The 26,463-nt window shown below is 42.7% G+C and overlaps 1 protein-coding gene and 1 non-coding gene across 3 annotated transcripts in view; both read left to right on the forward strand.

The window, feature by feature from the left end:
• The window catches only part of TIPRL (TOR signaling pathway regulator), a 27,152-nt gene extending 689 nt beyond the window's left edge, over positions 1-26,463 (forward strand). The window contains exons 1-7 of one of the 2 annotated variants that reach the window (XM_059412373.1): positions 44-235; positions 3,732-3,911; positions 4,583-4,682; positions 12,904-13,035; positions 21,758-21,853; positions 23,767-23,829; positions 24,897-26,463. In XM_059412373.1, the coding sequence (XP_059268356.1) occupies positions 207-235; positions 3,732-3,911; positions 4,583-4,682; positions 12,904-13,035; positions 21,758-21,853; positions 23,767-23,829; positions 24,897-25,040 (744 nt within the window). In that variant the 5' untranslated portion in view covers positions 44-206 and the 3' untranslated portion in view covers positions 25,041-26,463. Of the gene's footprint in view, positions 1-43; positions 236-3,731; positions 3,912-4,582; positions 4,683-12,903; positions 13,036-21,757; positions 21,854-23,766; positions 23,830-24,896 lie in introns of those variants that run through there. The other variant, XM_059412372.1, reaches the window with a different exon arrangement.
• Positions 13,711-13,817, forward strand: LOC132026373 (U6 spliceosomal RNA). Its single transcript, XR_009406885.1, has one exon. It is a non-coding gene; the product is annotated as a U6 spliceosomal RNA (small nuclear RNA).

The raw sequence follows: 26,463 nt of genomic DNA on the forward strand, positions 1-26,463 counted from the left end.
GGGGCTGCGGGCTGCGGGGCTGCGGGCTGCGGGGCTGCGGGCTGCGGGGCTGCGGGCTGCGGGCCCCGCTGGAAGGGCGCACCTGGCCCTGCCGGCGGTGGACGCGAGGAGGGAGGAGCGCTCTGTGCGGACGACGGGGTTTCTGGCTCGGGCCGCGGCGCGGGAAGCTTCGTGGTGGAGCCGCCGGGAAGCGGGACGCGGCCCAGATGGCGGCAGCCGCCGGGGAGAGCCGCAGGTCAGACTGTCCAGCTCTGAGTTGAGCGGGGCCGCAGGCGGGGACGTAGCAGGCGTTTCCCTGGGCCCTCGGGAAGCCTGAGTGCGCCCGGGGGCGGGTTGGGGTCATCGGCTTCGGGTTGACCCCTGCGGCCGCGGGGGCGAGCCGAGCTCCTGCAGAATCGTCCCGGAAGGGAAGGGTGCGGGGCGGCAGCCGAGGCCGCGCTGGTGTCCTAAGACCTGGGCCAAGGCAAGTGGCCGGGGAGAGAGGCGGAAGGGGTGGTGGGTCGTGTGCGGTGGTAATTACTTTACTTCTGCAGCTGGAATACTTTGTAGGGCCGCCAGGTTTCTCCAGATGTATTGGGGCAAATTGAGAGACTCACGTCTTGTGTTATTTTGTATGCATTCTTCGGTGCAGTGGTTAAGGTCTGCGTAATTGGATTTTTTTATTAAAGTTCATTCCAGTACATTCCGTCTTCATCTTATTAAATCTTTTAGGTATTTAATATTTTCTTTATAAGTTTGTTTCGTTGCAGTGGGGATACTTAACACGAGATCTATGATCCTATTTTCCATCAGAAGTTGGTAGTGGTTTCCTTGGAAGTAGTCGGTTGGTCTGTCTGTACTTGTCGGTTCGTCTCGCTGGATGCCTGGGCTGCGGTCCTATGTTGGCGGCTGTAAATAATGCTGTAGTGACCGTGAGCTTACAGAGGTTCCTTCAAATTAGTGTTTTTATTTGGTTCAAATAGAATTGCTGGATTGTGTGGTAGTTGTGTTCTTAATTTTGGGGGGAACCTTATTCTTTTCCATAGTGGCTGCACCAGCTATGGAACGTCGTGGCCATTGCGGGTTATTTTTCTCACAGATGTGAGGTGGCATCTCATTGTCGTTCGGAGTTGCATTTCCCTGATGATTGGTGATGCTGAACATGGTTTCATGTGTCTCTGCGTCGTCTTTGGAGACATGTCTTTCAGCTGCTCTGCCCATTTCTCATGTATATTGATTGTGTGGGTTCTTTATGTATTTTGGATATTAATCCCTTATCAGTTGTATCACTTGCAGATATTTTCTCCTGTTTAGTAGATTGCCTTTTCATTCCGTTGCTGGTTTCCTTCATCGGCAAAAGCTTTCGGTGTTGTATAGTGCCATTTATTTTTGATTTTGTGCCTTTGGTTGAGAAGACAGAGCCACCATGTATTGCCAGGACGGATGTCAGGGAGCTTATTGCCTCATGTTTCTTCTGGTAGTTTTATAGTTTCTGGTCTTACATGTACATCTTTAATCTATTTTGAATTTATTTTTGTGTACAGTGTAAGAAAGTGGTTGTTTCCTTTTTTTTTTTTTTTGCATTTCAGTTTCATTTTTTTGATTTTCCAGTTTTCCCCAGCACCACTTATTGAAGAGACTGTTTTTTCTAATTTTATGTTTTTGCCTCCTTTGTTGAAGATTAATAACCTTGTAGGTGTGGGTTTAAAGATTTACTTATTTGAGAGCGAGAGGAAGATCCTACGAATGAACACGCAAGCGGGGAGAGAGGCAGAATCTCAAGCAGGCCCCGCTCTGATTGCAGAGCCTCCTGCCAGGCTAAGTCTCAACAACGCTGAGACAGTGACGGGAGCCGAAATCAAGAGTCAGAAGCTTAACCCACTGAGCCGCTCAGGCGCTGCATACGTGTGGGCTTATTTCTGGACTCTCCATTCTGTTTCACTGATCAGTGTGTATGTTTGGTGCCAACACTGTCCTGTGTTGGTTACTATAGCTTTGTAGTTGAAATCAGGGAGCATTTTACTTCTAGCTTTGGTCTTTTTTCTCAAGATTGCTTTGGCTGTTCAGGGTCTTTTGTAGTTCCCCTCCTAACAGATGTTTATGTGTGCGGTGCGTTCCTGTTAACTGCAGGTCCGGTGTCGTCGTACAGCAGGTCTCTGGAGCGTGTCCATCTCTATTTCAGGGGCAGAGGCTGGGGCCAGGGGGAGAATCTCAGGCAGACTCTGTGCTGAGTGTTGAACCCGGCTTGGTGCTTGATCTCACAACCCTGAGATCATGACCTGAGCCAAAATCAGGAGTCCGACATTTAACCGACTAAGTCACCGAGACACTGCCAAATTTCACTATTGTAGACGCCTCGTAAAAGTAGGATCATGTAGTATTTGTCTTTCTGTGACTGGCTTTTTTCCTTAGCATAATGGCCGCAAGGTTCATCCATGTTGTTCCATATTGCAGACTTTCCTTCCTTTTTTTTTTTTTAGGTTGCATTGTATTCTGTTGCATGTATAAACCCTGTTTTCTTTATCCACCCTCTGTGGTATGGATGGACACTTAGGTTGTTTCCACATCTTAGCTATTGTCAGTAGCATTACAATGAACAAAGGAGTGTTAATTTCTCTAGTACTTAATATTTTTTGTTTCCTAATAACTAAGAATAAATTTTACTTAAATTTGTGATGAAAAATTAACATTATTAGGTATCATACTAAAGGTGTGCAACTTAAAATGTTAGATCACTGATGTGCATACATACATACACACAGATATAATAAACGTGTCCAGTTTTTCCTATTGTTGTATCATAACCATTTTTCCTATTTTATTATATTTTCTCTTTAAACATTTTTGATGATTCTATAATATTTCATTGCATGGATATACTATAGTATACATAACCATTTATTTCTTTATGATTGGATTTTCTGAGTATTTCTTTTTTATTATAAAGAAGATGGTTATGAGTATTAATTTGTATACCTCGTTTCTGCATTGGGGATTATTTATTATAGATTTCCAAAACTGATATTTTGAGTCAGGATATCAATTTGATTAAATTCTTGTTACTTTTTGCTTCATTGGTGCCTCGGGGGATAGAATGTAAATTGACACAGTCCTTCCGGAAAGCCATGTAAGCAAGTGCCGCTTTCCCTCATCAGTGTTGCTGCTTTTGCCTTCTTCATTACCACCTTTTAAAACTTGTGACAAGTTGAGAATTTTATTGGAAAGGTTGTTTTCCTACAACCTACAAGAAACAGGCTCTTTAAGTGCTATCTTCTCTTCATAACTATAATTAATATAATTGTTGTATAAGAACAAAAAGTCTACCAGAAACATGAACCTTATGGAAACATGCGACTATGGTACATTAGGTCATCTCCTAGGCAGTCATAGTAGAATCTGGACCCATATTTATTCTTGATAGGGGTGGGTCTTTGTGAACCAGGAATGAAATAAATGTTTCTAATAAGAATCAGTATTTTTTTCCATTGTTTAATTTTTTCATGCAGGGATTTTTTATTATTTTTATTTTATTTAGTTTTATAATAGCTGCGTGGCTGTTCAAAAATCCGGAAGTCTTAGAAAAGAAAATTGACACGAAAGCCTTCTGATCTGCTAAAGTTGCTGTTGTAGAACACTTGCACTGAAGGCCTCTGCTTTCCTTGTGATCCCTTAGAACGTCACTCAGAGCACATGTAAACTTTTGCCTCTGTTGCCCACTTTGTAATTATTATCTGGTTTTTGGTTATGCATAGGTTAGCTGATGAATTGCACATGCCGTCTCTCCCTGAAATGATGTTTGGAGACAACGTCCTGAGGATCCAGCACGGCTCTGGCTTCGGGATTGAGTTCAATGCTACAGATGCATTACGATGTGTAAACAACTATCAAGGAATGCTTAAAGTAGCCTGTGCTGAAGAGTGGCAGGAGAGCAGGTGAGAATCTGGAAGGGTATGGGTTAAATGAAAGAGAAGAGTTGAAAGAAACCTTCATGACATGTGTCTTTTATTAGAGTGAAAGGCAAGTATTATTATCATACTTGATAGTTGGGTCATTCTGTGATTCATTTGTCTCACCCGTAAAGTGGAGATCTTGAATACTTGCTGAGTTCAGTTGAATTACAGTGGAGCGGAGCTAGTAAGGTTACATTTTTGAACCTAGGGTGTCCTTTAGTGAAGAGTCAGTACACTGTGTACTTTATTGTTCTTGTTTTTGAAGAAAAATAGTTACTTGTGATTTGCATTGTAAACGTAGGGGGCATTGAAATAGAGAAAAATGTATTTTCTGTGATAATCAAATTAGCAGTTATCTACTTTGTGCCAATTCTGTACCAGGTACCTGGAGGATAAAGAGAAGTCCAGGTCTTTAACCATGTCCTCAGGCAGCATGCAGACTAATCGGAGAGACTCTATCAGCATATGACAAGTTTAATAGCAATAAATATGCAGAAAAAGCAAGAAAGATCTTGTTTTGGTGAATTATGACAAGCATTTGTATTGATTAGAATGTTTGTATCACTCTTAGAATGTAATTTGGTATGATACGTGAGTACAGATGGTCTGTATTCTGCGTCATTGAATCTGATCCTTCTTCCTTTGATTCCGAGGACGGAGGGTGAGCACTCCCAAGACGTTCTTAAACCCTACGATTGGACCTACACCACAGACTACAAGGGAACACTACTTGGAGAGTCACTTAAGTTAAAGGTAAGTCTTATTTTCTGCTTTTATGATCAAGTCATTGTCTTGGACAGTGTCAGCATTAGAACTCCCCAGTTGTGGCTTATTTTTGCTGCTGCTTTCATCCCACTTACTTTCTATCGAGGGAAGCTTCAGAACCTAATGTGAAGAGATTTTGCTTACTGATTATAAACAGAAAAGAAGAAGGCCATAGGGGAAAAATTTTTATTCCAAAAATACGTTTAGTAGCAATGGCAAACTGCCTTAATGTTATCATTATCACTCTCAAATTAAAATGTGTGTCTGGGGGTGGCTCAGTGGGTTAAAGCCTCTGCCCCTGGTTCAGGTCATGATCACGGGGTCCTGGATCAGGCCCTGCTTCCCCCTGTCTCTTCCTGCCTCTCTGCCTACTTGTGATCTCTATTTGTCAAAATAGATAAAATCTTAAAAAAAAAAATGCATGTCTGCCCTTGGTGTATTGAATTGGATGATGTAGACAAAACCTGCTAGTTAGTAGCTTGTGGTTTTACAGCTGAACAGGCTGGTGGACAGATAGGACTTGTGCTCAGACAGCTTAGCTGTTCGTCTTGCTGCACTGTCCCTGAGCCTGGTTATGACTCTAGGCAGGTACTTACCCTGAGTCTCAATTTTATTAGTAAACTGGGTCAACAGAGACAATAGCCTCAATAGCAGAGTTTTGACACGAGCTTATCTGTGGGAACGCGCTCAGGAGCCCCTCCAGCTCCATGTTAATAATGCAGCCGTGTAAACAGCTTGAGAAGAGATGCGGAGTCACTTCAGGGTGCCTACGCTGGGAAGTAGAATCTGTAGGTCTCATGTTGGGAACTTAGCTGCGTTTGACATCCTGCAATTTGAAATGAAGAAAATTTGGCTTAGGTTGCAAGTCTCTACCACATTCAGTTACAGAGAAGAAAGTTACTTTAGTGGAAATAAAGTGATTATTTGGAGACCAAATCGTATGTTGGCGCTTAGGCAGGAGTGTTAAGGAGCCAGAGCTGTGTATGGGCACCTTGTCTCTGCAGAAGTTTTTGGAGTCTTGGGAAGACAGAAGTTCCTAGCGGGCACTCCGCTCTCTCCGCTTCCTACACTCCTGTAATCCAAGCTTTAACTCTTTAACTCTGCTGCTTCCAAGACAAATATGCATTTTTTGAGAGGACATTTGTGCATTCACTCACTCACTCACTCATTCTTTCCTGAGCTCTTCCTCTAAGCTAATTCTGGGAGCTGTGGATGCCGAAAACAGACAGAGATCCCTCCTGTATAGTCTAGTGGGCAGCAAGGTTGTCTCAGTTCCTTGATACTTCATAGATTAAAGTTCTCGTTTCTTCTCCTGAGTGAAAACCTTTGTAAAGAACAAAGTTCATTTGATATTTCATTGCCACGAGTGAGGAAATGGGAACTCATTTTAACTCTTTGCAGGAATGATGCCTTACAAGTTGATGAATACGTTTCTTTATTGCTTTAAAAAATTGAATAACCAATTTTAAGGCAACATTGTTAGAACTTTGTTGCTTAATCCTCAGAATAATCTTGTATCATCGGCACTCTTATCCTCATTTTGTGGGTGAAGAAGTGGGTTTAAGCTCTTGAAGTACGTGTCTCTTGAAGTATGTGTCTCTTAATAACATAATACCGAAGCTGTAGCTAATTGTTAACACCGAAGCTGTAGCTTATTGTTAAGCATGTTTGTTGTATATGGAAGATCACACCATTGGATTATTTTTTACATTTGACTTTCTTAAGAATTTTTTGCCCTATAATATTACTTGGGATTTTAAATTTCAATTCTTCCACCCTTTCTGAAAACAAAAACCCTCGTGTGTATAGGAAGTATATGCCTTCCTATATATATGGAGGAATATATAATCTATGTAAATGGTAAGAATGTCAGAGAACGCGGTGTTAGAATGAAGCCTTTCCTTTTGCCCTTATATTCTTGCCGTTTAATTGCTGGAGGCTGCTGGTGTGTGTGTGTGTGTGTGTGTGTGTGTGTGTGTGCATGCACATAGTGTTTTCTCACTCTTTTGGGGCTGTTTTACAGATTATTTTTTGAGTTGTAGCATAGTGCAAGAGACGAGAGCCAGCCGTAGAGTTGTGCTGGTCGCAGATCCGCCCTTGCTGATTGTTAGCCGGGTCACCCTCAGAACACCTCTGAGATTACGGTGTAAGATGTTACGAGGTCAGAGGCCTCGTGTGTACCTGGCAACATGTGGTCATTTTCTTCATTCTTGTTGAATAAATCAGGGGACTCGGCAGGGGAGTGGAAGTGGAAGACTGCCTCTTGTAGCTGTGTTGCCGTTTAGGAATAAAACGTGTATAATGTCCCTGCATTTAAGAGAGTATTTTTTAAAAGATGTATTCATTTGTTTGAGAAAGAGTGAGAGGTAGAGAGAGTGTGAGCCGGAGGAGGGAGAGAGAGAATCCTTAAGCGGACTCCTCACTGAGTCTGGAGCCTGGCGCTCGACCCTGAGATCATGGCCTGAGCAGAAACCGAGAGTCCGGTGCTTCACAGACTGAGCCACCCAGACACCCCTAAAAAACCATTCTTTTTTAAAGCTTGTTAGAACATTTGTCAGCTTATTCAGTGTGATTTGATATTTTGAGCTTTTCTTTCTCTTTCTTTTTTTTTTCATCGTGGTAAAAAACATAACCAAGTTTATCATCTTAGCAATTTCTCTGTATGGTAATTTAAATTTATTCATGTTGTCGTGCAGCCAATTTTCAAAACTTTTTCATCTTGAAAAACTGAAACTCTGTTAAACAGTAGCTCATTTCCTCCTCCCCTAGTCCCTGGCAACCGCCATTCTGTTTTCTGCTTCTCTGAGTTTGACAAACTCTCTAGATACTTCAGATAAGTGGAATCTGACAATATTTGTCTTTTTGTGACTGGCTTATTTCACTTAGCATAGCGTCCTGAGGTTCATCAGCGTAGCGCGTGTCAGCCTTTCTGTCCTTTTTAAGGCGGAGGAGTATTTCTGCAGATGGAGGCCGTGCTTTGCTTCCCCGCTCATTTGTCAGTGAGCGTGGAGGTTGCTTGTCCTTGGCTGTTGCGAATAGTGCTGTTACGAACAGAGGTGTGCAGACACCTCTTTGAGATTCTGCTCTGCGCGTTTTGGATGTACACCCAGAAGTGGAATTGCTAGGTGGCACAGCAGTTCTGTTTTTAATCTTTTGAAGAACTTCCACACTGTTTTCTACAGTGGCCGCCCCACTTCATATCCCGTCAGCGATGTCGGAGGGGTTTAGTTTGCATTTCTCTAACGATTGGTGACGTTGAACATCTTCTCGTGCTGAGTGGCCATTTATAGATCATCTTCAGTATCTCGGGCTTTCCAAAGTACATTTTTAGGGAGAAATGTACAGACTTAAATGTCGGAAATGAATGGATTTTGTTACGTCTAAAGGCAGAAGGAGCTGCACATACTGTACCCCAGCTGATAGAGTTGTTTATCACAGGGACGTGGGTTAACAATTCTAGTAGGCCAGTTTGCAAGGTGAAGAAATTCTAGAGATCTCGTTGACAATAGTGTGAATACAGTTAACACTACTGAATTGTATGCTTAAAAATGGCTAAGTTGGTAGATTTCATGTTATATGTTACTTTTGGCTGCAATTAAAAGAAAATGTTAAACATAGAGTTACCATATAACACAGGAATTCTACTCCCTCGGTAGACACTCGAGGGAATTGGAAAGCCTGTACCCATGCAAAAACCTGTCCACAGCTGTTCACGGCAGAGTTATTCAGAATAGCTAAAATGTGGAAAACACCTAAATAATCCTCAGTGGATACGCAGAACTGGTGTGTCTAGACAGTGCTGTGTTATTTGGCCTTGAACAAGGAACAAAGTGCTGGTCGCGTGCTGCAGCAGGGGTGAGCCTCGGAAGCAGGCTGAGTGAAGGGCGCCAGACACAGAACACCCATGGGTGCTCCAGAATGATTTGCAAAGAGATGAATCTAGAAAAACAGAAGTTAGCGTGGTGGTTTCCGGGGTATGGAATGGAGAATGAAGAGTTACTGCTAAGAGGTATGGGGATTTTCTGGGGGATGATGCAATGTTCTGGAGTCAGATAGCGGTGAGGACTGCACAGTCTTGTGAGAAAACTAAAAACCACTGAATTGTACACTTTCAAAGATTGAATTTTATAGTATGGAAGTTATATCTTCATTTTAAAAAAAGTCACTGTATAACAGCAATTTCACAATATGTTCCTAATGGTATGTACTATAGAAACAAAAAGAAAAAATTTTTTCTTATATATATTTATATATAAAGATAAATATGTATCTTTTTTTTTTTTTAAAGATTTTACTTATTTATTTATTTGACACAGAGAGAGATCACAAGTAGGCAGAGGGGGGGGGGAAGCAGGCTCCCTGCTGAGCAGAGGGCCCAATTCGGGGCTTGATCCCAGGACCCTGGGATCATGACCTGAGCCAAAGGCAGAGGCTTAACCCGCTGAGCCACCCAGGTGCCCAAGATAAATATGTATCTAGTATGTATATACACACATGCACTGTTTTCAGTAATTTTTAAAAAGGAAATTTAGCATAGGGTTCTTAACATTTACCATTAATTAACTTTATATGATAAATTTAAAACAATTTATAAGTCAAGTATTTTCCTTCTCATAAACCTCCATTTGATGTGAGGGAGATCTTACTTGAAAGACGTGAATAAGACTCACTTTTCTTGAAAGGTGTTAAGAATGTTTGTAGTGTTCCATATGTTTTTTAAGCCCTTTAAAAATTGTGAAATAACTCCAAAAATATGGAGGTACAGTTTAATGAATTGTGAAATATAGGAAAAGAAAGATGTTGCGAGCACCCTCAGCAGGATCCCTCCTGATCATAATTCTTTTTTTTTTTTTTTTTTTTTTTTTTTTAAAAGATTTTATTTATTTATTTTACAGAGAGAGATCACAAGTAGGCAGAGAGGCAGGCAGAGAGAGAGAGAGGAGGAAGCAGGCTCCTGCTGAGCAGAGAGCCCGATGCGGGACTCGATCCCAGGACCCTGAGATCATGACCTGAGCCGAAGGCAGCGGCTTAACCCACTGAGCCACCCAGGCGCCCTGATCATAATTCTTTTGTAAAAATATTTTCTAGTATAATTTGAAATTTTCGACCTTAACGTTCAGTTCCTTCAAAAATAGTGTGCGTTGTTATTCTACAGCTGCGGCCTCATGTTCTTTTCTTTTCTTTTTTTTTAAGATTTTATTTGACAGAGATCACAAGTAGGCAGAGAGGCGGGGCGGCGGCGGGTGGGGGGTGGGGAAGCAGGCTCCCCGCTGAGCAGAGGGCCCAATTCGGGGCTTGATCCCAGGACCCTGGGATCATGACCTGAGCCGAAGGCAGAGGTTTTAACCCCCTGAGCCACCCAGGCGCCCCTCCCTAGGGTCTTTTACTGTCTTATTATTTCTGTTGGTTCTGGCTCATGGGGTCTAGGCTCCTAAATGTCTCCGTATTTTTGTCGAAATCGCAGGGTGATGATGGTTTTCTCCAGAGAGGACTTTTGTTGTTTCTGAGAGGCACTGAGGGTATTGGTGGTCAAGGACTTAGTTCTACAGACATTCTGTGGAGCTGGTTTTAGGCTTCGGGGGTTGTAGCCTTCATGTTGCAGCTGCTCGGCTGTGCTGTTGTCGTTGAAACAGCCAGAGAGTGAGTGAGTGAATGGTCATGGCTTTGCTGCAGGAAGATTTTACTTAGGGGCGTGGAAATTTGGGTTTCATCTAGTGAAATCATATGAATTCATATATATGTTCATATAATGAATTTGAGTTTCTTTTTTTTTTAACTGAACTGCTTTTTCCAATGATTTAAAAAATGTAAAAATGATTCTTAGCTCACAATTCATGGAAAAAATAGGTGATGGGGTGACATTTGGCCACAGCTGGCCTAGGGGTCTTTAGTTTGCTAACCTCTGTTTTGGGGCCAGTGTTTGCGGTTTCCAGGCCCGTATGATCTAAGAAGCTGTGAAACTCGTGCAGCATTAGCGCACCATCCCCAACTAGGGAGGGCACAGGGTGTTCTGCACGGTGAGTGCTGAGCTGTGATGGAGCCAACAACTGGCAGAGCCCAGCCTCTCCCCCGGACGGGCCATTCCAGAGGCCGTCAGGCCCCAACCAGCCGACTGCTGCCTTGCTGGCCTTGTCTGGGCTCCCGTCCTCTCTCAGGTCTCAGTCCAGTAGTTCTTCAGCGTCTCGACCATTTGATGTTTTTAAGTTTTTGTTTTTTCATCCAGCTTTTAAGTTGTCTTCAGCAAGAGGATTTGTCTGAGTTCCTTATTCTGATAATACTAGAAGTTAGAAGTGTTTGATCTGTTTTCAACCGATCTGTTGGTTTTGGGTTTTTTTTCCCCCTTTCTTTTCAGACACCTGAGTTTAGGGAGGACGTAAGTAGAGTTGAGGAAGAGAACAGAGAAAGAGAAAATATATTTTAAACATATTTTTCCTGGCAAATGAAAAAGATAGTATAGATAAATTCAGTATAATGAATATCCCCATATATGAATATATCCTAGTATATTCCTTAATGTTTTGTCCATTATTTTCTTTCAGATATTTTATAAGCACAAGTAAATGGCAAAACTGATAGATTCATTTTGATCGGTCCCTTGTGAAGGTATATATGAAACAGTGAAGTAGTCATTTACTGATAGGAAATTGATATAATGACTGATTAACTTTTTGGAAATCAGATGTTTTTATAAGGAGGATCTTACAAATGTGTACCTTCAAACTAAAGCTAAATAAAAAGTGAGGAATTTAGAAGTTGTGTTTATACCGACTGAAGTTTTATGCTCCTAGGCAGTCCTAGAAGCACCAACTTCTGTCTTAAATGGGAAACAAACGTGCAGGTGACACGGAGCTGGTTAGGCGCTGCCCCGTCACCCCTCCGCCCCCTTCCCACTCCCCGTTTGCGCCTGTGTGGCCTCAGGCCTGCTGCGGGCGCAGTTTGGAGAAGACTGCGGAGGGCGGGAGTGTGCTCTCGGAGTGACCATGGAGGACATGCGGACACGCTTTCACCTCTCAGGCTCCAGTGCACACTGCTACCGCTTGTCGCCATAACCTTCCCCCACGTCACATAGAACTCCTTCACACTGTTCCCCTGCCCACATCCCTGCAGTCTCCTGCATCCTCGTCATGTCCTGATCCCGGGCCAGTTCCCAGACTGCTCTCCACTTCCCGATTCTACCCGTGAGTCGAATTACCCCGTCACGGCTGCTGAGGAAAGTGAAGGAATCAGGCACTTACTGAGCAGCTGCGGTTTGACGAGCGTTGTCGTGTTTATGGTACTGCGCTGTCAAGGGATAGGAAAGCTGAACATCTAGTGGCACTGGGTGCGGTAAAGAATGGTGTCTCAGATCCCACCCTGTAGCTGTAGGAGACACTTAGACTTAGTTGAGCTGCTGCTAAGTCTTGCCGTGTTAACATTGTTGATTCTCTTGTTGGGCTGTGAATGTGTGTCTGCGAGCTACAAAATAATACTGCGAAGGAATGGCCAGTGTCCTCCAAAACCTCTTCGGAATGCTAAGAGTTTTCCCCTCATTATCTGTGAAAGTTCTTATTTACATCATTATTTAAGATTATATATTTATGTATTTGACAGACAGAGATCACAAGTAGGCAGAGAGCAGGCAGAGAGAGAGAGGAGGAAGCAGGCTCCCCACTGAGCAGAGAGCCTGATGCGGGGCTCGATCCAAGGACCCTGGGATCATGACCTGAGCGAAAGGCAGAGGCTTAACCCACTGAGCCACCCAGGCACCCCCACTACTTCATTATTTAAAACACTATTTTGTTTGTAGGTTTGGGGAAGCTAGGCTGGGAACCTAAAATATATAATGGGGATTTTTAAATCTCCAAACCAGTGTATGAAAGGTGGACTTTCACAGCACAAAACTGCTTTGGACGTCTATGATAGTAGTTCACACTAATTTTCAGATGATTAGTTTTCCGATAATCATAACAGAACACTTGATTTGAATTAGACTTTTATGAAAGATGATGAATTTTGACTCCCTTGTTTTCTGAAGTTGTAGTATCAGCTACCTGTAGTATCTTAAGTTTTTCAAGGACAAGGAACATTCTTATCTTTCATGTCTACTGACGACACCCAAAACTAGAACTGTGTGCTCTGGCTATGAAGACAAGGCTGATAGGAGAACAGTTTTCCTGTGGCTCTAATTCTTTAAATTTTTATGTGTTCCTTCTTGAATTTGTTCTTTCAGGTTGTACCTACAACAGATCATATAGATACAGAGAAACTGAAAGCCAGAGAACAGATTAAATTTTTTGAAGAAGTTCTCTTGTTTGAGGATGAACTTCATGATCATGGAGTTTCAAGCCTCAGTGTGAAAATTGTGAGTACCGTGGTTTTTGTTTAAGATGAACGTCCTTCTTCCGTTCCAACCGTTGGTCAGAAACACAAGACTCACGTAGAAGACTCACGGTCGTAACATGGTATCGCGTCAAGTATCACTTGGGTCTAGAGTACATCTTCATATCCATTATAAATTCACAATATCTTAGTATATTCCTAAACTTTAGTTTAGCCGAACATTTTCTTTTAAAAGAGGTGCCTGGCTACTCTAGTTTGTTTGCTTACTGTTTGATTTGAATGAAAATTATGGCTTAATTTTTACTTTTGAATTAAAAATGCTACTGGAAAGGATCTACAGACTGTACCTCCATCTCAAGCACAGAAAAGGAAAACAAAAATGACACATGTGAACTCCTTACTCCTTTTGTGTTCTTTTCTGTCTGGCGAACAAGCTACTTCCACTTATAATATATTGGTGGGACACGTTTAAAAAGAATAATACATGCTCACTAGCAGTTGCTCATACGCGTTTACTGTTGGTCATAAATGGGTTTCTAACACTTTATAGAAAATTTTCAACTGAAACATGCCTTATCCCGTGAGACCCAGCTAAAGTGTCGTCTCCTCTGTATGGCACAAAACAGCTGCCCCGGGCAGAGTTAAATATTCCTCTGCCAGACCCCCTATAAGTCCTTTCTTTTAAACTCTCAGTTATGTGCTCGCTTCGGCAGCACATATACTAAAATTGGAACGATACAGAGAAGATTAGCATGGCCCCTGCGCAAGGATGACACGCAAATTCGTGAAGCGTTCCATAAAAAAAAAAAAAATAAACCCTCAGTTATAGCACTTACGAGGTCTGTCAAACACGGGGCCCCAGCTTCCGAAATTGTGCGGGAACATAATGGTTGTGGGTATTGTGAGGGACATGACAAGGAATGAAAACAATAAATCAAAACTTGACTTTCAGAGTCAAGTTTTCTCTACTATCACAGAATTTTGGAATTGTAATGAATGTGTAGAGAGTCACTTAGTCTAGCTTCTGTGTTTTATAGACAAGGCCCAAAAGTTTGGTTTAGCTATGGTCATGCAACCAGGGACGGTTTTCTTTGTGCCATCTAATACATATCATTATTCTGCCATTAGATAATTGTTCCATTAGCACCTTACTCCCTTGTCCACCTGTAACCCTCCTCCAGTTCAGCTTTCACCATTTAGGTTCGTTCACTTTCCAGCTCATCCAGTCACGCACCTGTCTGCTTGCCCACCCACCTGCTACAACTCACTGACTATGTGGAAGGTTCCTTAGGGTTTGCCTATCTGGGTATGCGTTAGTATCCGAGTACCTTGATTTATCTGTGTGGGGACGCCTGTGTTTTTGTCAGTGGAGGAGCTGGAGAGGAGGCGCACAAATGTGTTCTGTGTGCACCAGAGGAAACAGTAAGTCTCAAGCTGAGGAGCAACATCGTCTTAACATGTTCTTTCTTTTTACCTCATGTAACTTACTTTTATTTTTTAATTTTTTATTATTTTTAAAGATTTTATGTATTTATTTGGCTGAGAGAGAGTAAGAGAGAACCAGAACACAAGCAGAATGGCAGGCAAAGGGGCTCCCCGCTGAGCAAGGAGCCTGATGCGGGATTCGATCCCAGGACCCTGGGATCATGACCTGAGCCGAAGGCAGAAGCTTAACTGACTGAGCCACCCAGGTGTCCCTGTTTTTATTTTTTTTTAAAGATTTGAGAGAAAACACAGGCACAGGTAGGGGAAGGGCAGAGGGAGAGACAGACTCTCAAGAAGACTCCGTGCTGAGCTCTCCTAGCCCCACACAGGGTTGATCTTACCACCCTGAGATCACTTGCTGAGCTAAAGCCAAGAGTGAGCCCCTCGATGAACTGACTTCACCACCCAGGTGCTCCTTATCTCCACTTATCTCGTGTAATTGAATTTTTTTTAATTTTATTTATTTATTTGAGAGAGAGTGCACACAAGCGGGGCGCGGGGAGCAGAGGGAGAAGCAGCAGCAGACTCTAGCGAATGAGGGGCCAGAGGCAGGGCTCCACGCAGCGCTCCGTCGCACACCCCAGAGATCATGACCTTAGTGGAAATCAAGAATCCAATGCCCAACCAGTGAGCCCCCCGGCGCCCCCAAATGAAGTTCCTTCTGTAGAAGCAAAGATCAGCCTGGTAAACACAAGCATAGGTGAGAAACCAGGAACGTGGTACATGAGGAGCTGAGGAAGACGTGAGAGCTAGCATCGGGCTGTAAGGAGATCCTGGACTGCGTTGGCGTCCCCTAGACTAGAAACACTGGTTATAGCTTTTAGCAAGTAAGATACTGTTAGTCACCTTGGCAAGCGCAGTGTTCAGTTACACGGAGCGGGGGTAAGTGAAGGACGCGGAGGTGGAGACAAGGCGTAGACCCGACTTCCAGAAAGCTTCCTGGATGAGAAGAAACAGAGATGTGCCGACGAGAGGACATGAGGTTGACAAAAGTGTGGGTGCTTTTTGTTTCTTTAAATATGGGGAGTATGTTAGGATCTTAGGAAGGCTTCTCACATGGGCGTGGTCAGTTATGAACTCCATTTCTAGATGCACTCTTTTCTCTGGAAAATGGGAGTTGGAACTGAAAATCCATCTTCTAATCATGGCCTGGTCTTCTGGGGATCATCCCCGACCTGGGTGCTCACCGAGGTTTGCTTCATTAGAACAAAAGATGTTCCTAAGTGCTCTTATCACTTAGGAGTTTACAAGGGTTTCTGAAGCACTCTGTCAGGAACCAGAAACAGAGATCAAGATACGTATTTTCTATTATTTCACAGACACTGTGTTAGATACGTGTCTGTATTGTCTCCTTATCTTTGGGAAGATTCTACACAGTGAGCAGAAATGGAGGGTCAGAAATACTAAGAAGCTTGCAGTCACACAGTGGGTCAGTCTGACTCTGCCTTTGCTCAGGAGAGGAAGGGGAGCCTTCGGCAGGAGAGATGCTGCTACTGCGGTGACAGGAGGACAGGGGGATGTGGTGGAGGTGAGCCTCCCTCAAGTCCGGTGATGCCCAAACCTGGAGTTTTATCAGAATTACCTAGGCAGATGAGAGGTTTAATTACCTCTTAGCACAGGGGACAAAGACTGTTTCTTGCCTGACTGTCCATAGTGTACTTGTGGTACGTGTGTGGACTGGAAAGTTGGGTAGACACGTGGCCATGGAGGGAATGGGTCACATGGTCCAGATCTGAGTTGTAGGTGTATAAATTTCTCCAGCCAGACCAGGGAGGGAGCTGGTGGTGGACCACCGTGACAGTGAGGTATTTGCGAGCTGGTTTTGTGACAGCTGCCAGTAGCTTCAGGCTGTCACGCCGCCCGCCCTTGCCTGAGGATGAAGCAGCAGGACCATCTCCGGAGCCTGTGCAGGGTGCTTCCCACGCAAGCTCACTTGAGGCCACTTCATTGGCCTTTTTACTTAGAGCGTTTTCTGACTTTGCATTTTTCCCACTTGCTTTCAGATAAAATATGAACCATCTCAGATTATTTTTAGTTTAACAGAGCTCTCTGAGGACCTTCAAAAATAAGTATAAAATTTTAAGGGCTGCCTTATATCTTTCCCCATGGCTAGAAGTTTGATTGGAGCTATGAAATAAACAGGTGACCCTTGAACAGGGTAGGAATTAGGGGTACCAGTGACCCTCCCTTAGAAGCTGAAAATCCTTAGGGCACGTGGGCGGCTCCGTTGGTTAAGCGGCTGCCTTTGGCTCAGGTCATGATCCTGGGGTCCTGGGGTGGAGCCCCAGGGCAGGCTCCCTGCTCTCCCACTGCCACTCCCCTACTTGTGTATGCACACACTCTCTCTCAAATAAATAAAATCTTTTAAAAAAAAAGTTGAAAAACTTTGGACAACTTTTCACTCCCCCAAAACTTAACCGCCAGTGGCCTGTTGTTCACCAGAAGTCTTACCGATAATATGAACAGCCGGTTTTGCTTATTTTGCATGTGATATGTACTATTCTCTTACCATATAGTAAGCTAGAGAAAAGAAATTGTTACCAAGAACATCGTAGCGAAGAGAAAATAGAGAAGGGAAAACTGATCAGAAGAAATCGGCGTATGTGGACTTGCACAGGTCAGACCTGTGTTGTTCAGGGGACAGCTGTATAGATGATCTTTCACTTTCCAAACACTCTTGGAATCATCTGGGGTAAGGGTAGTAATGTTCATTGCCTTTATTTGGTGTTTTAACCTTAAAACCGCTAAAAAGTTACTGTTTTAGAATTGTAAATCTAGTTGCTTATGAATGTTTGGTTTTTTGGTTTCCTTTATAATTACAAAACACTCTTAAAGAAATGATACCGAAATGTGGAAGCTGCTTATATAAACAAAGTAACTTCTTTACATTCTGGAGATTGTTAGATAGAGCCTTTTAGGTTGCTTTTAATTTATTTGTTTCAGGTTTTGAAATGTTTTTAACCATCTTAATTTTTAATTCTAAATCTAGACAGTTTTAATTAAAAAAGAAAATTTCCTGTGCCCAGATCCCCAGGGAGAAAGAGTAGATTCAGAGCTCTGGGATTTCTGGATTTGCTTTAGGGAGTTTTTCGGAGTTTTGATAATTTTGTGTTTGTGGCATTACCTATATCTACAGGATGTTTCACAAATTAATTTTTTTTAAAGATTTTATTTATTTGTCAGAGAGCACAAGCAGGGGGAGCTGCAGAGGGAGAGGGAGAAGCAGGCTCCTCACTGAGCAAGGACCCTGGGATGGTGACTAAGCCACCCAGGCATCCCTGATTGGTTTTCTAAATCAGGTTCTTAGAGCAAAGCTTGTTTTTAGGTTAGGATTTTGTCTTCTAATATACTGTGCTTTGTAGGATTTATAGCTGATGTGACTTGTCTGTCAAAGATGAAAAGGAAAGCTATTTTCATGCTAATGTGGAAGTTTTTAGCTTTCAAAGGAAGTAAACTCCCTGTCTCCCAAATACGCCCTACGGTCTGTAATGGTTTCTACAGCCAATGGTTACTTCCATTCTGAGTCCTCAGGAGTGGATGTTGTCTGCCTTCTGCTTCGTGTTTTACTCAGAGGTGCAAGTACACCAGGTAGGGACCCATCTTTCCTCTCAAGGGACAGGGACAGTGCCAACGTGGACATAGCTTTTGTTGAAATGCGGTCCTGCTGCAATGCCATATTTCACAGGGACAGGCCCAAGGGATTGTTTCTTTACATCCACATGTTTACAGATGAAGGAGGAGACCTTGGGTGGTTTAGTGACTTGCTCTGAATTCGTGGGTCTCAACCTAATTACACACATTGCTCCATTAGTTTTTTGGTTTTGTTTTGTTTTACCAAATACATTAAGCACCCCTACCCTTTTACTTTCCTGAAATGTAATTCATAGATAATATAACCCACCTTCTTTCCAATAAGCCAACATAATGTCCTAACTATAAAATAAAAAAGAAATAAGAGGAAATTGATTTAAAATAAAATATGTATTTCGGTCTGTAAGTGCATCATGTGACTGCACTGAAAGACACCATGAAGTAGTCCTGTACCTCCGTCCGAGTACTGACTCACTGAACGCCACAGCTAGAGGCCTCGGCTGGCGGAGGCGCCAGGTACCAGCAAGGGACTCAGACGACACAGGACTGCCATTGCTGATGTAGTTTTTCAGAAATGGTGAACAGCCCTTAAGTAATGTTCCCAGTGAAGTGAGGTGGAGTCTTTCCCTCAATTAAGGTCAGTGCATTCCTTGAGTGAATCTTGCATTTATATGTAAAATGCAATTAGGTTCTAAGGTCAGATCAATATAAATTGTTGTTTTGTTTTGTTTTGTTTTAACCCATATGAATGCCAGTTAAGATAATTCGGAGGTTTCCTGGCTGCAGGACCGGACTTGGTCGTGTAGGACTGGCGGACTTGGTCGTGTATGACTGGCGTGCTGCGGAGTCTCGAGCGTCCCCGGTCCTCAGCTGCCAGAGGCTGCGGTTGCTCATCATTGTGAGGAAAACACCCAGAAGTTCCCCAGCTTCTCCTACAAGAGAGCTGCTGCCTCCAAATACATGTGGTTGAATTGTGCCCTTGGGACTAGAACTAGGGTCTTCTAACTCCTGGTCCCCTCTGCCATGCCGCAGTGATCGCTCGCTGTGTTGTGCCAGTGTGACTGTTAACAACTAACTTGGAAATCTGAAAAAGTGTTGCCCATCAGTCTTTCCAGTAATTACACGTAGCACTCTGTCGAGCGGTAGTGCGATTCCCAGTCAGTTGTGACGGAGCCAGATGGCACAGGTCAGGTCTTGCTCCAAGTTCTTCGTTCTGTGTCTTGCTGTGAGGTCTGGTGCAGATAATCCCACCCAAATGCGGCTCAGCCGGGAGCGTTTTCTTGGCAAAGGCAGCTCCAGCCTCTCTCGCGGTGAGCGCCTGCCCCGTGCCGGCTGCGTGTCTAGGCTGCAGGGACACGGAGGTGAACCCAGCACTGCTCGCTGTTTGTTCTCACTGCTATGGGGCCTGCGGTCCCGTGGAGGGGCGGGGGCTGTAGGCAAGTAAACGGAGGTAGTTAAAAATCTGTCGGTCTCTAAGGGAGTGGGGAGGAGATACCCAGAGAAACCTGTGGTTCTGGAATGGTAGGAAAGCTTCTCTGTAGAAGCGACATTGACCCTGAGATCCAGAGATAGGTAAGCATCACGTCTGGCAACAGGGTGTGTAGAGGTGCTAAGGCAGGGGCACCTGGGTGGCTCAGCAGGTTAAGTGTCCGACTCAGGGTTGTAGCTCAGGTCATGATCTCAGGGTCCTGCGATGAGCCCCGAATCGAACTCTGCACTCAGTGGGGAGTCTGCTTGAGATTATCCCTCCTCCCTGCCCAAATAAATAAATCTTTTTAAAAAAGGGGGGTGTCCTAAGAAAGGAGAGCTTGGCCTGTGGCTGGTGACTGTCTAGGCAGTAAAGCCACTGTTAGTAACGGGCTGTCCTGTTACATCTTCACTCCTGTTCACGCTGCTCTGTGCTCGTGCGGAGTTACGGGCAGCGCCCTGAAGATACCGTGCTGGTGCATGCCTCTGAACTTCTTACACGTGCTCTCACCTCTGTTGGAAACTCTCCTTCCCATGGTCAGCTTCCCGCGGCCTTCTCTGACTCTCTCCAGCAGACGTAGGCACTTCTCTCTCTGAGTGCTTCTGAGCCTGGCCACCCCCCACCTCGTGCTTCTCTGTTTCCCTCTTTGATAAACATCCTGACTGTTAGGATTCTGTCTTTTCTTTTCTTTTTTTTTTTTAAAGATTTTATTTATCTGTGTGACAGAGAGAGATGACGAGAGAGGGAACACAAGCACAGGGGAGCTGAGAGGGAGAAGCAGGCTCCCCGAGGAGCAGGGAGCCTGATGCAGGGCTCTATTCCCAGACCCAGGAATCATGACCTGAGCCCAAGGCAGACGCTTAATGATTGAGCATCCTGGTGCCCCTGGGATTGTGTCTTTTTATTTATATAAATCCAAGACCTACTATAAGAAGAACTGGACTTTAGTAGATAAGTTTTATTTAGTAAATGGTCAAGCACTTTTTGAAAAAGAAATGGTCTTTTTTTTTTTAAGTAATCTCTACCCCCAGCATGGGGTTTGAGCTCATGACCCTGAAATCAAGAATTGCACACTCTACTGATGAAGCCACCCTGGTTCCCCCAAACATACTCTTTTTCTTCTACTTCTTCTTTTTTTTTTTTTTAAAGAGGGAGAGAGATGTTGGGGAGGGGCGGAGGCGGGATGGAGAGAGAGAATCTTAAGCAGGCTCCATGCCCAGTGTGGAACCTGACGCGGGGCTTGATCTCTCAGCCCTGAGATCATGACCTGAGCCAAGATCAAGAGTTGGACGCTTAACCGACAGAGCCACCCAGGTGCCCCAAAATATTCTTTTTAAAGATCTAAAGGCCCCACACACTATTCAGCCCCTCCTTCCCTACCACTAGGACCAACCTCACTCGACTATCACTGACTTTCTGGCTTTCTTTCAGTGGTTTACACTTGGAAAACAGAAATGTGTAGATATGACGCAGATTAAAGTTGTTAAGAACATGTTATAATGGTCTGATAAATCAGTCTTTGGCTGTATGAGATAGTACTTAATTGGTTGCACTGAATTAGACCATTCTATTTAAGGGCTCTTTATTACTGTAAAGTGAATAAGACACAGGTAACAACAAAGAAATAGGTTATTCTTTAATTTTGGTATTACTGGAGTTGACATTTACTGTAAGTACTATCAATTTTTAAAGCGACCATTGTTTGTTTGTTTGTTTTTAAGATTTTATTTATTTATTTGACAGAGAGAGAGATCACAAGTAGGCAGAGAGGCAGAGAGAGAGAGAGGAGGAAGCAGGCTCCCCGCTGAGCAGAGAGCCCGATGCGGGGCTCCATCCCAGGACCCTGAGATCATGACCTGAGCTGAAGGCAGAGGCTTTGACCCACTGTGCCACCCAGGTGTCCTTAAATCAGCCATTGTAATTTTCATAATACTTACGTATTTTTTAAATCTTTAACCTCAATATCTTTTGACCAAAAAATATTTTTTATTGTAGGAAACTGAAGCCAAGATGTTTATATTCTAATATATTGAGCCTTAGTTGAAACTATGACAAAGAACGTCTAGTTTAGAGATTTCTGTATATTGCTAATTCAGTCTTCTCTGATGCCTTTAGAATTTTCATTTTCAAAAAAATTTATTTTCTTTTAGCAAAGTAATAATATATTTAATTTTCATTAAAATATTTCTATTTTTTTCAGAGAGTGATGCCTTCTAGCTTTTTCCTGCTATTGCGATTTTTCCTGAGAATTGATGGGGTGCTTATCAGAATGAATGACACAAGACTTTACCATGAGGTATGTGTTCTTATTTCATGAATATACTGGTTGATGTTGGGCTTGTTCCTGTTGTTACATTGTCTGGTTGGGAATTTGAAGTGAAACACTGCTTTATATTTTATGACAGTCCTTCTGACCTTTAAGATAGGGTGTTCTACATGCACTGTTGATGGCACAGGAAACGAAACAGCACATCTTGTCTGAAAGTTCTAGTAGCTAAAAATGTTTTCTAAAGGACACTCCCCAGTAGGGCATGTCTGATGCTTCTGAAAAAACCTCACACGTACTTAATCTGTGTTTAAGAGAACTGTCCCTTAACTCTTACCTTTGTTCATCGTATTAGCGCTTATATAATGTCTTTATTAAAAATACCAATCACATGGCCTCCTGGCGTTGGTATTACATAATCATTGTGATCGTCACGCTGAAGTTTGAAAGCTCAGTACTCCCTCTGAAGGAACTGCCGACGTACAGGCTTTTCCAAAAAGTGTCTAAAAAATTGAGTCATGGAAGTTCCTCTGATAACTTATAGCAGCCTGTCCTTTCGCAGTGGGTCTGTAGCCTCTGGTTTGTGATGGTGTAGAGAATTAGAGAAGGGAGCGCCCGAGTCAGTAGGGCAGTGGTGGTGACTGTCACCAGCAGCACCCTGTGGAAGAAGAGCGGTCATCGTCTCTGTTCGTAGCTGAGGCAGCGACAGCCAAGACGTCAGGTGGTCACTTGCCCAGGTTCTACGGTGAATAGGTGGCAGAAGTGGAATTTAAACCCAGTAAGACGGGGTTGGTGCCCAAGTCCCGCGCTCGGGGGCGGGGGGTAGGGTTTCTTCCCTCAAAAAACTATGGTTTTTTTCTTTTTTAAAAGTGGTGGCAAAGTACTAAAGATAGGCTGTATTTTTCTGCCTCAGAAGTGTGTGTGTGTGTATAATGTGTGTTTATAATTTTAATATATACGCAGTGTATATGGACGTTTGTGGCAGTGCTGCTGTTGGTGGTAGCGAAAGGAGAGGCGGGAGCTTGCTGTTCACCGCATGGGCGCGACTTAAACTATTTAATTTACATCCATAGGTTGAAAGTGGACTGCCACTAAAAATGAGTGGCAGAGAGTTGGCATTTAATTGATGTGTAAAGATACGCATCTCAGATTTGTATTTTAAAAAGCAAGTGAACATATATAAGTTGTGTAGAGATTTCTGAATGTTAAAAGATAGTATTATCTGTAGAAGCTGTGGTTGCTCTCTACTTCTGTATTATCTGATTTTAGTGAGCAGTAATCTTTTTTATTGATTAAAGATTAAAATTTACATTTATTAATAGGAAAGATTAAAACTTTAAGGGAGTTTAATCTTGTGTGAATTTTCTTTTATTGAATAATGTTTCACCGAAAAACAAATTATAATAAATTTTTTTCTAAAACCTAAAATAGGAAAACCTAACTTTAAAAAGTTGGAAATGGGAAAAGTCGAAGTCTAAAAATGTGATTTATTAAATAAGCAATTTCAAGAATTTTGCAGAAATGGGAGAGAATAAAATTTAAGCTTTTTTTCTTTACACGTGAGAGTCTCCAGGTTATGTAGATAGGTGATGATAAAGCTTAAGGAAAAGATGTAGTTTCAAACATGAATATTAAAATCTCTGGCACATATTATTTGCAAATACATGTGTTGTTTTTAAAGTTAAACGTCTGCTTGTATTTCTCTTACATGGTAATTCTTAAATCTGTTTACATATGATATCACTGTGATTTATAGAGATTGGTATTAGTAATTAAGAATTCTTGGTGAAAATTAATTGTCTCCTGGCAGCATGAGAATTCTTGTCAGACTTCCTGCTACTTTGTAAGCAGTTCTGTTGTCCTAGGCAGTGCTGTTTGAGAGAAAGGATTTTGTAACAATAGAAATAGATTTACGGCAACCTTTTCTTATTTTTTCAACATAGGCGGACAAGACCTACATGTTACGAGAATATACATCACGAGAGAGCAAAATTGCTAATTTAATGGTACAGTATTTTAATCCAGTTTTTAGAAGTTGACTTTTAATGTTCATTTTGCATGTTTCCACCCAAATCTGGATCCCTAAATCTATCAATTCACCTAATAAGCCTCTTAAAGATAAATCCTACTGGAGCATAAGTTCCTGAGCTTACCTCAGGTACAAAACCAGTCAGAGCTTTTGTACGTACCAGAGCCTTCTTCTAGTCTACTTGCCACTTTTTATTCTGGAAAAACAGAGCCAGAGCTGTGACTTACCGTAGGTCACACCGCTGTTTGTTGGTGGGTCTGCGAGTGGCACTGGTGCCATCTTCTTTCCACTTAGCACCTTGTCACCCTCTAATTTTTTTCTACCCAGTCTCTTTTTTTCTCCTTAAAATGTGATAATTTTGTGCCATACCTTGTTTTGGCCTAATTTTCTTTATTTTTTGCTCTCCTGGGACTTGTAAAGGGTTTCTGCAAATCTGTAGGATTCTGTAATAGGTTGCTTCAAAAGTCATACCTTTTTGCAAATACCGCTGTGATTTAGAGAGATTGATACCACTTGTGCTTATTTCTGTATGGGTGTAGAGTATACGTGGGTAGGAAAAGTCACTTAGAGTCCGTCGTAGGCCACATCCTGGCTCTGTCTAAAGGCTGGTGCTTTCAAGGTCAAAAACATGAGTAAAGGGGATGAGATTAAGATGCAGTAAAAAAAAAAACCTTTTTAAGTAGGCTCCACACGAAACATGGAGCCCAGGACGGGGTTTGAACTCATGACCTTGAGATCAAGACCTGAGCTGAGATCAGGAATCAGATGCTTAGGGGTGCCTGGGTGGCTCAGTGGGTTAAAGCCTCTGCTTTCGGCTCGGGTCTTGATCTCGGATTGAGAGGTCGAGCCCTGTGTCAGCCTCTGTGCTTGGCATGGAGCCCGCTTCAGACTCTCCCTCTCCCCCACCACCCCCCGGCCCCCAAACAAATTGTTTAAAAGAATAAAATAAAATTGGTGTGCTTTGTGAGTACTTGAACCAAAGCATTTCTTAAAAGTACCAGTGTGGTCAGTGAGTCTGTACTAACACGATTTCTGTATTTCCAGCACGTTTCACCCTCCCTCTTCACGGAACCTAATGAAATATCACAGTATTTACCGATCAAGGAGGCAGTTTGCGAGAAGCTGCTATTTCCAGAAAGAATGGATCCTAACCCTGCAGACTCACAAGAAAGTGCACCTGCGGAATAGAATGTGATACAACATAGACTCACCGTGGAATCTGACTGGGGACCTTAGCTATTTGGAGGGGGTATTTTTATTCTGAGAATTACTTGCCTTGTTTATGTGCAGAGTTTCTGTAGCCTTAAAGGAAAAAAAAAAAAAAAAAACACAAAGAATTGTTGCAGGCAGGTTCCACTCAACAGCTTTTTGTACTGTCTGTCTTCAGATTCATATTCCAGATTTATATTTTCTGGAGTTAAGTTTGGATTTCTAACTGTTAGAGTGCGAACTCACTAGTGGTGTGTGTGTGCCTCACATGCAGTGGGCATAATCTGCGTCTATCATGAGACACTGTCTCCGACCCTGAGGGTCAGTGTCAGTCACAGAATTACAGCACCTTGTGGCTTCCTGAGCGTGCATGTTGGCATGTTGGTGTGCTAGCTCTTTCCTTTGGGCTTTTTGGTTTGTGCGCACTTCTGGAGAGCCGTGAGTTGCCTTTTAGGAAACTGATGTCGTAAATGATCTTTACCCACACACACACAAATATATATATATATATATATATTTCCCCTTTAAATTTAAATTGGCTTTTGGAGTCTTTGAGAAGATTTCAGACACAGAACTGAATAGCAGCCTAGGGTTTGGGCAGACTGACGGTGCTCTATCCGTGGAAGCACCTGAACGTGGCTCGCCGGCCGCAGGTAGGTGTCAGAGCTGCCCTTCCTTCGTCTTTAGGTGCTTTTTCCTATGTGCGGTTCTACTTGTACTGACGTTTTTTAACTTCATTTTCCATGCAACCTTGGAATGAATAAATCCATTGAATATTGAATTTGTACTGTTGTGTAGCTAATTTTATCAGCCAGATTTTGTCACAGTGACTTTGGTATTTGTTTGCATTCTGCTGCATCACCTGCAAGGTATAGGAAATCAGGATTTTGTTGGCTTTAAGAAAATACATGGCATGTTCACTGTCTATTAAATATACCTGTATTTAATCTTTTCTCGTGGGACAGAAAAGTGTATATATTGTGCTCAGCCTTCTGTTGTATTTTATTTGCCATGCGGATTTGAACAGAATAGACTCTTCATTCATACAGGATATATCAGAAATGAAAAACTTGTAAGAATATTCATTAGTTGAAGTTTTTGGGCAACATCATATATATTCTTAACTTGAATCGGTTATCTTAGTCTCTGAGTCAGGTTTAGGTGACTTATTTCCAGAATCCATTGCTAAAAATTGTGGGAAATTAAAAGAATTGATCTTTTTTATAGAGGGTGGGAAGTTGATAGGATGAGTGAGCTTCTGGAAGCCCCTTGAGTGTATTCCCGTGGAGAAGACCCGGAAAGCTTCGATTTGCCCGTTGCTAAATAAGACATATGCCATTTCATATTTATTTGTTCCCAGTGTCTTTTTGTAAGGAAAGAATAAACAATAAGGAATTACTGA

This window comes from Mustela nigripes, chromosome 10 (genome assembly GCF_022355385.1).
Source record: "Mustela nigripes isolate SB6536 chromosome 10, MUSNIG.SB6536, whole genome shotgun sequence".
In the NCBI taxonomy this organism is placed as follows: domain Eukaryota; kingdom Metazoa; phylum Chordata; class Mammalia; order Carnivora; family Mustelidae; genus Mustela; species Mustela nigripes.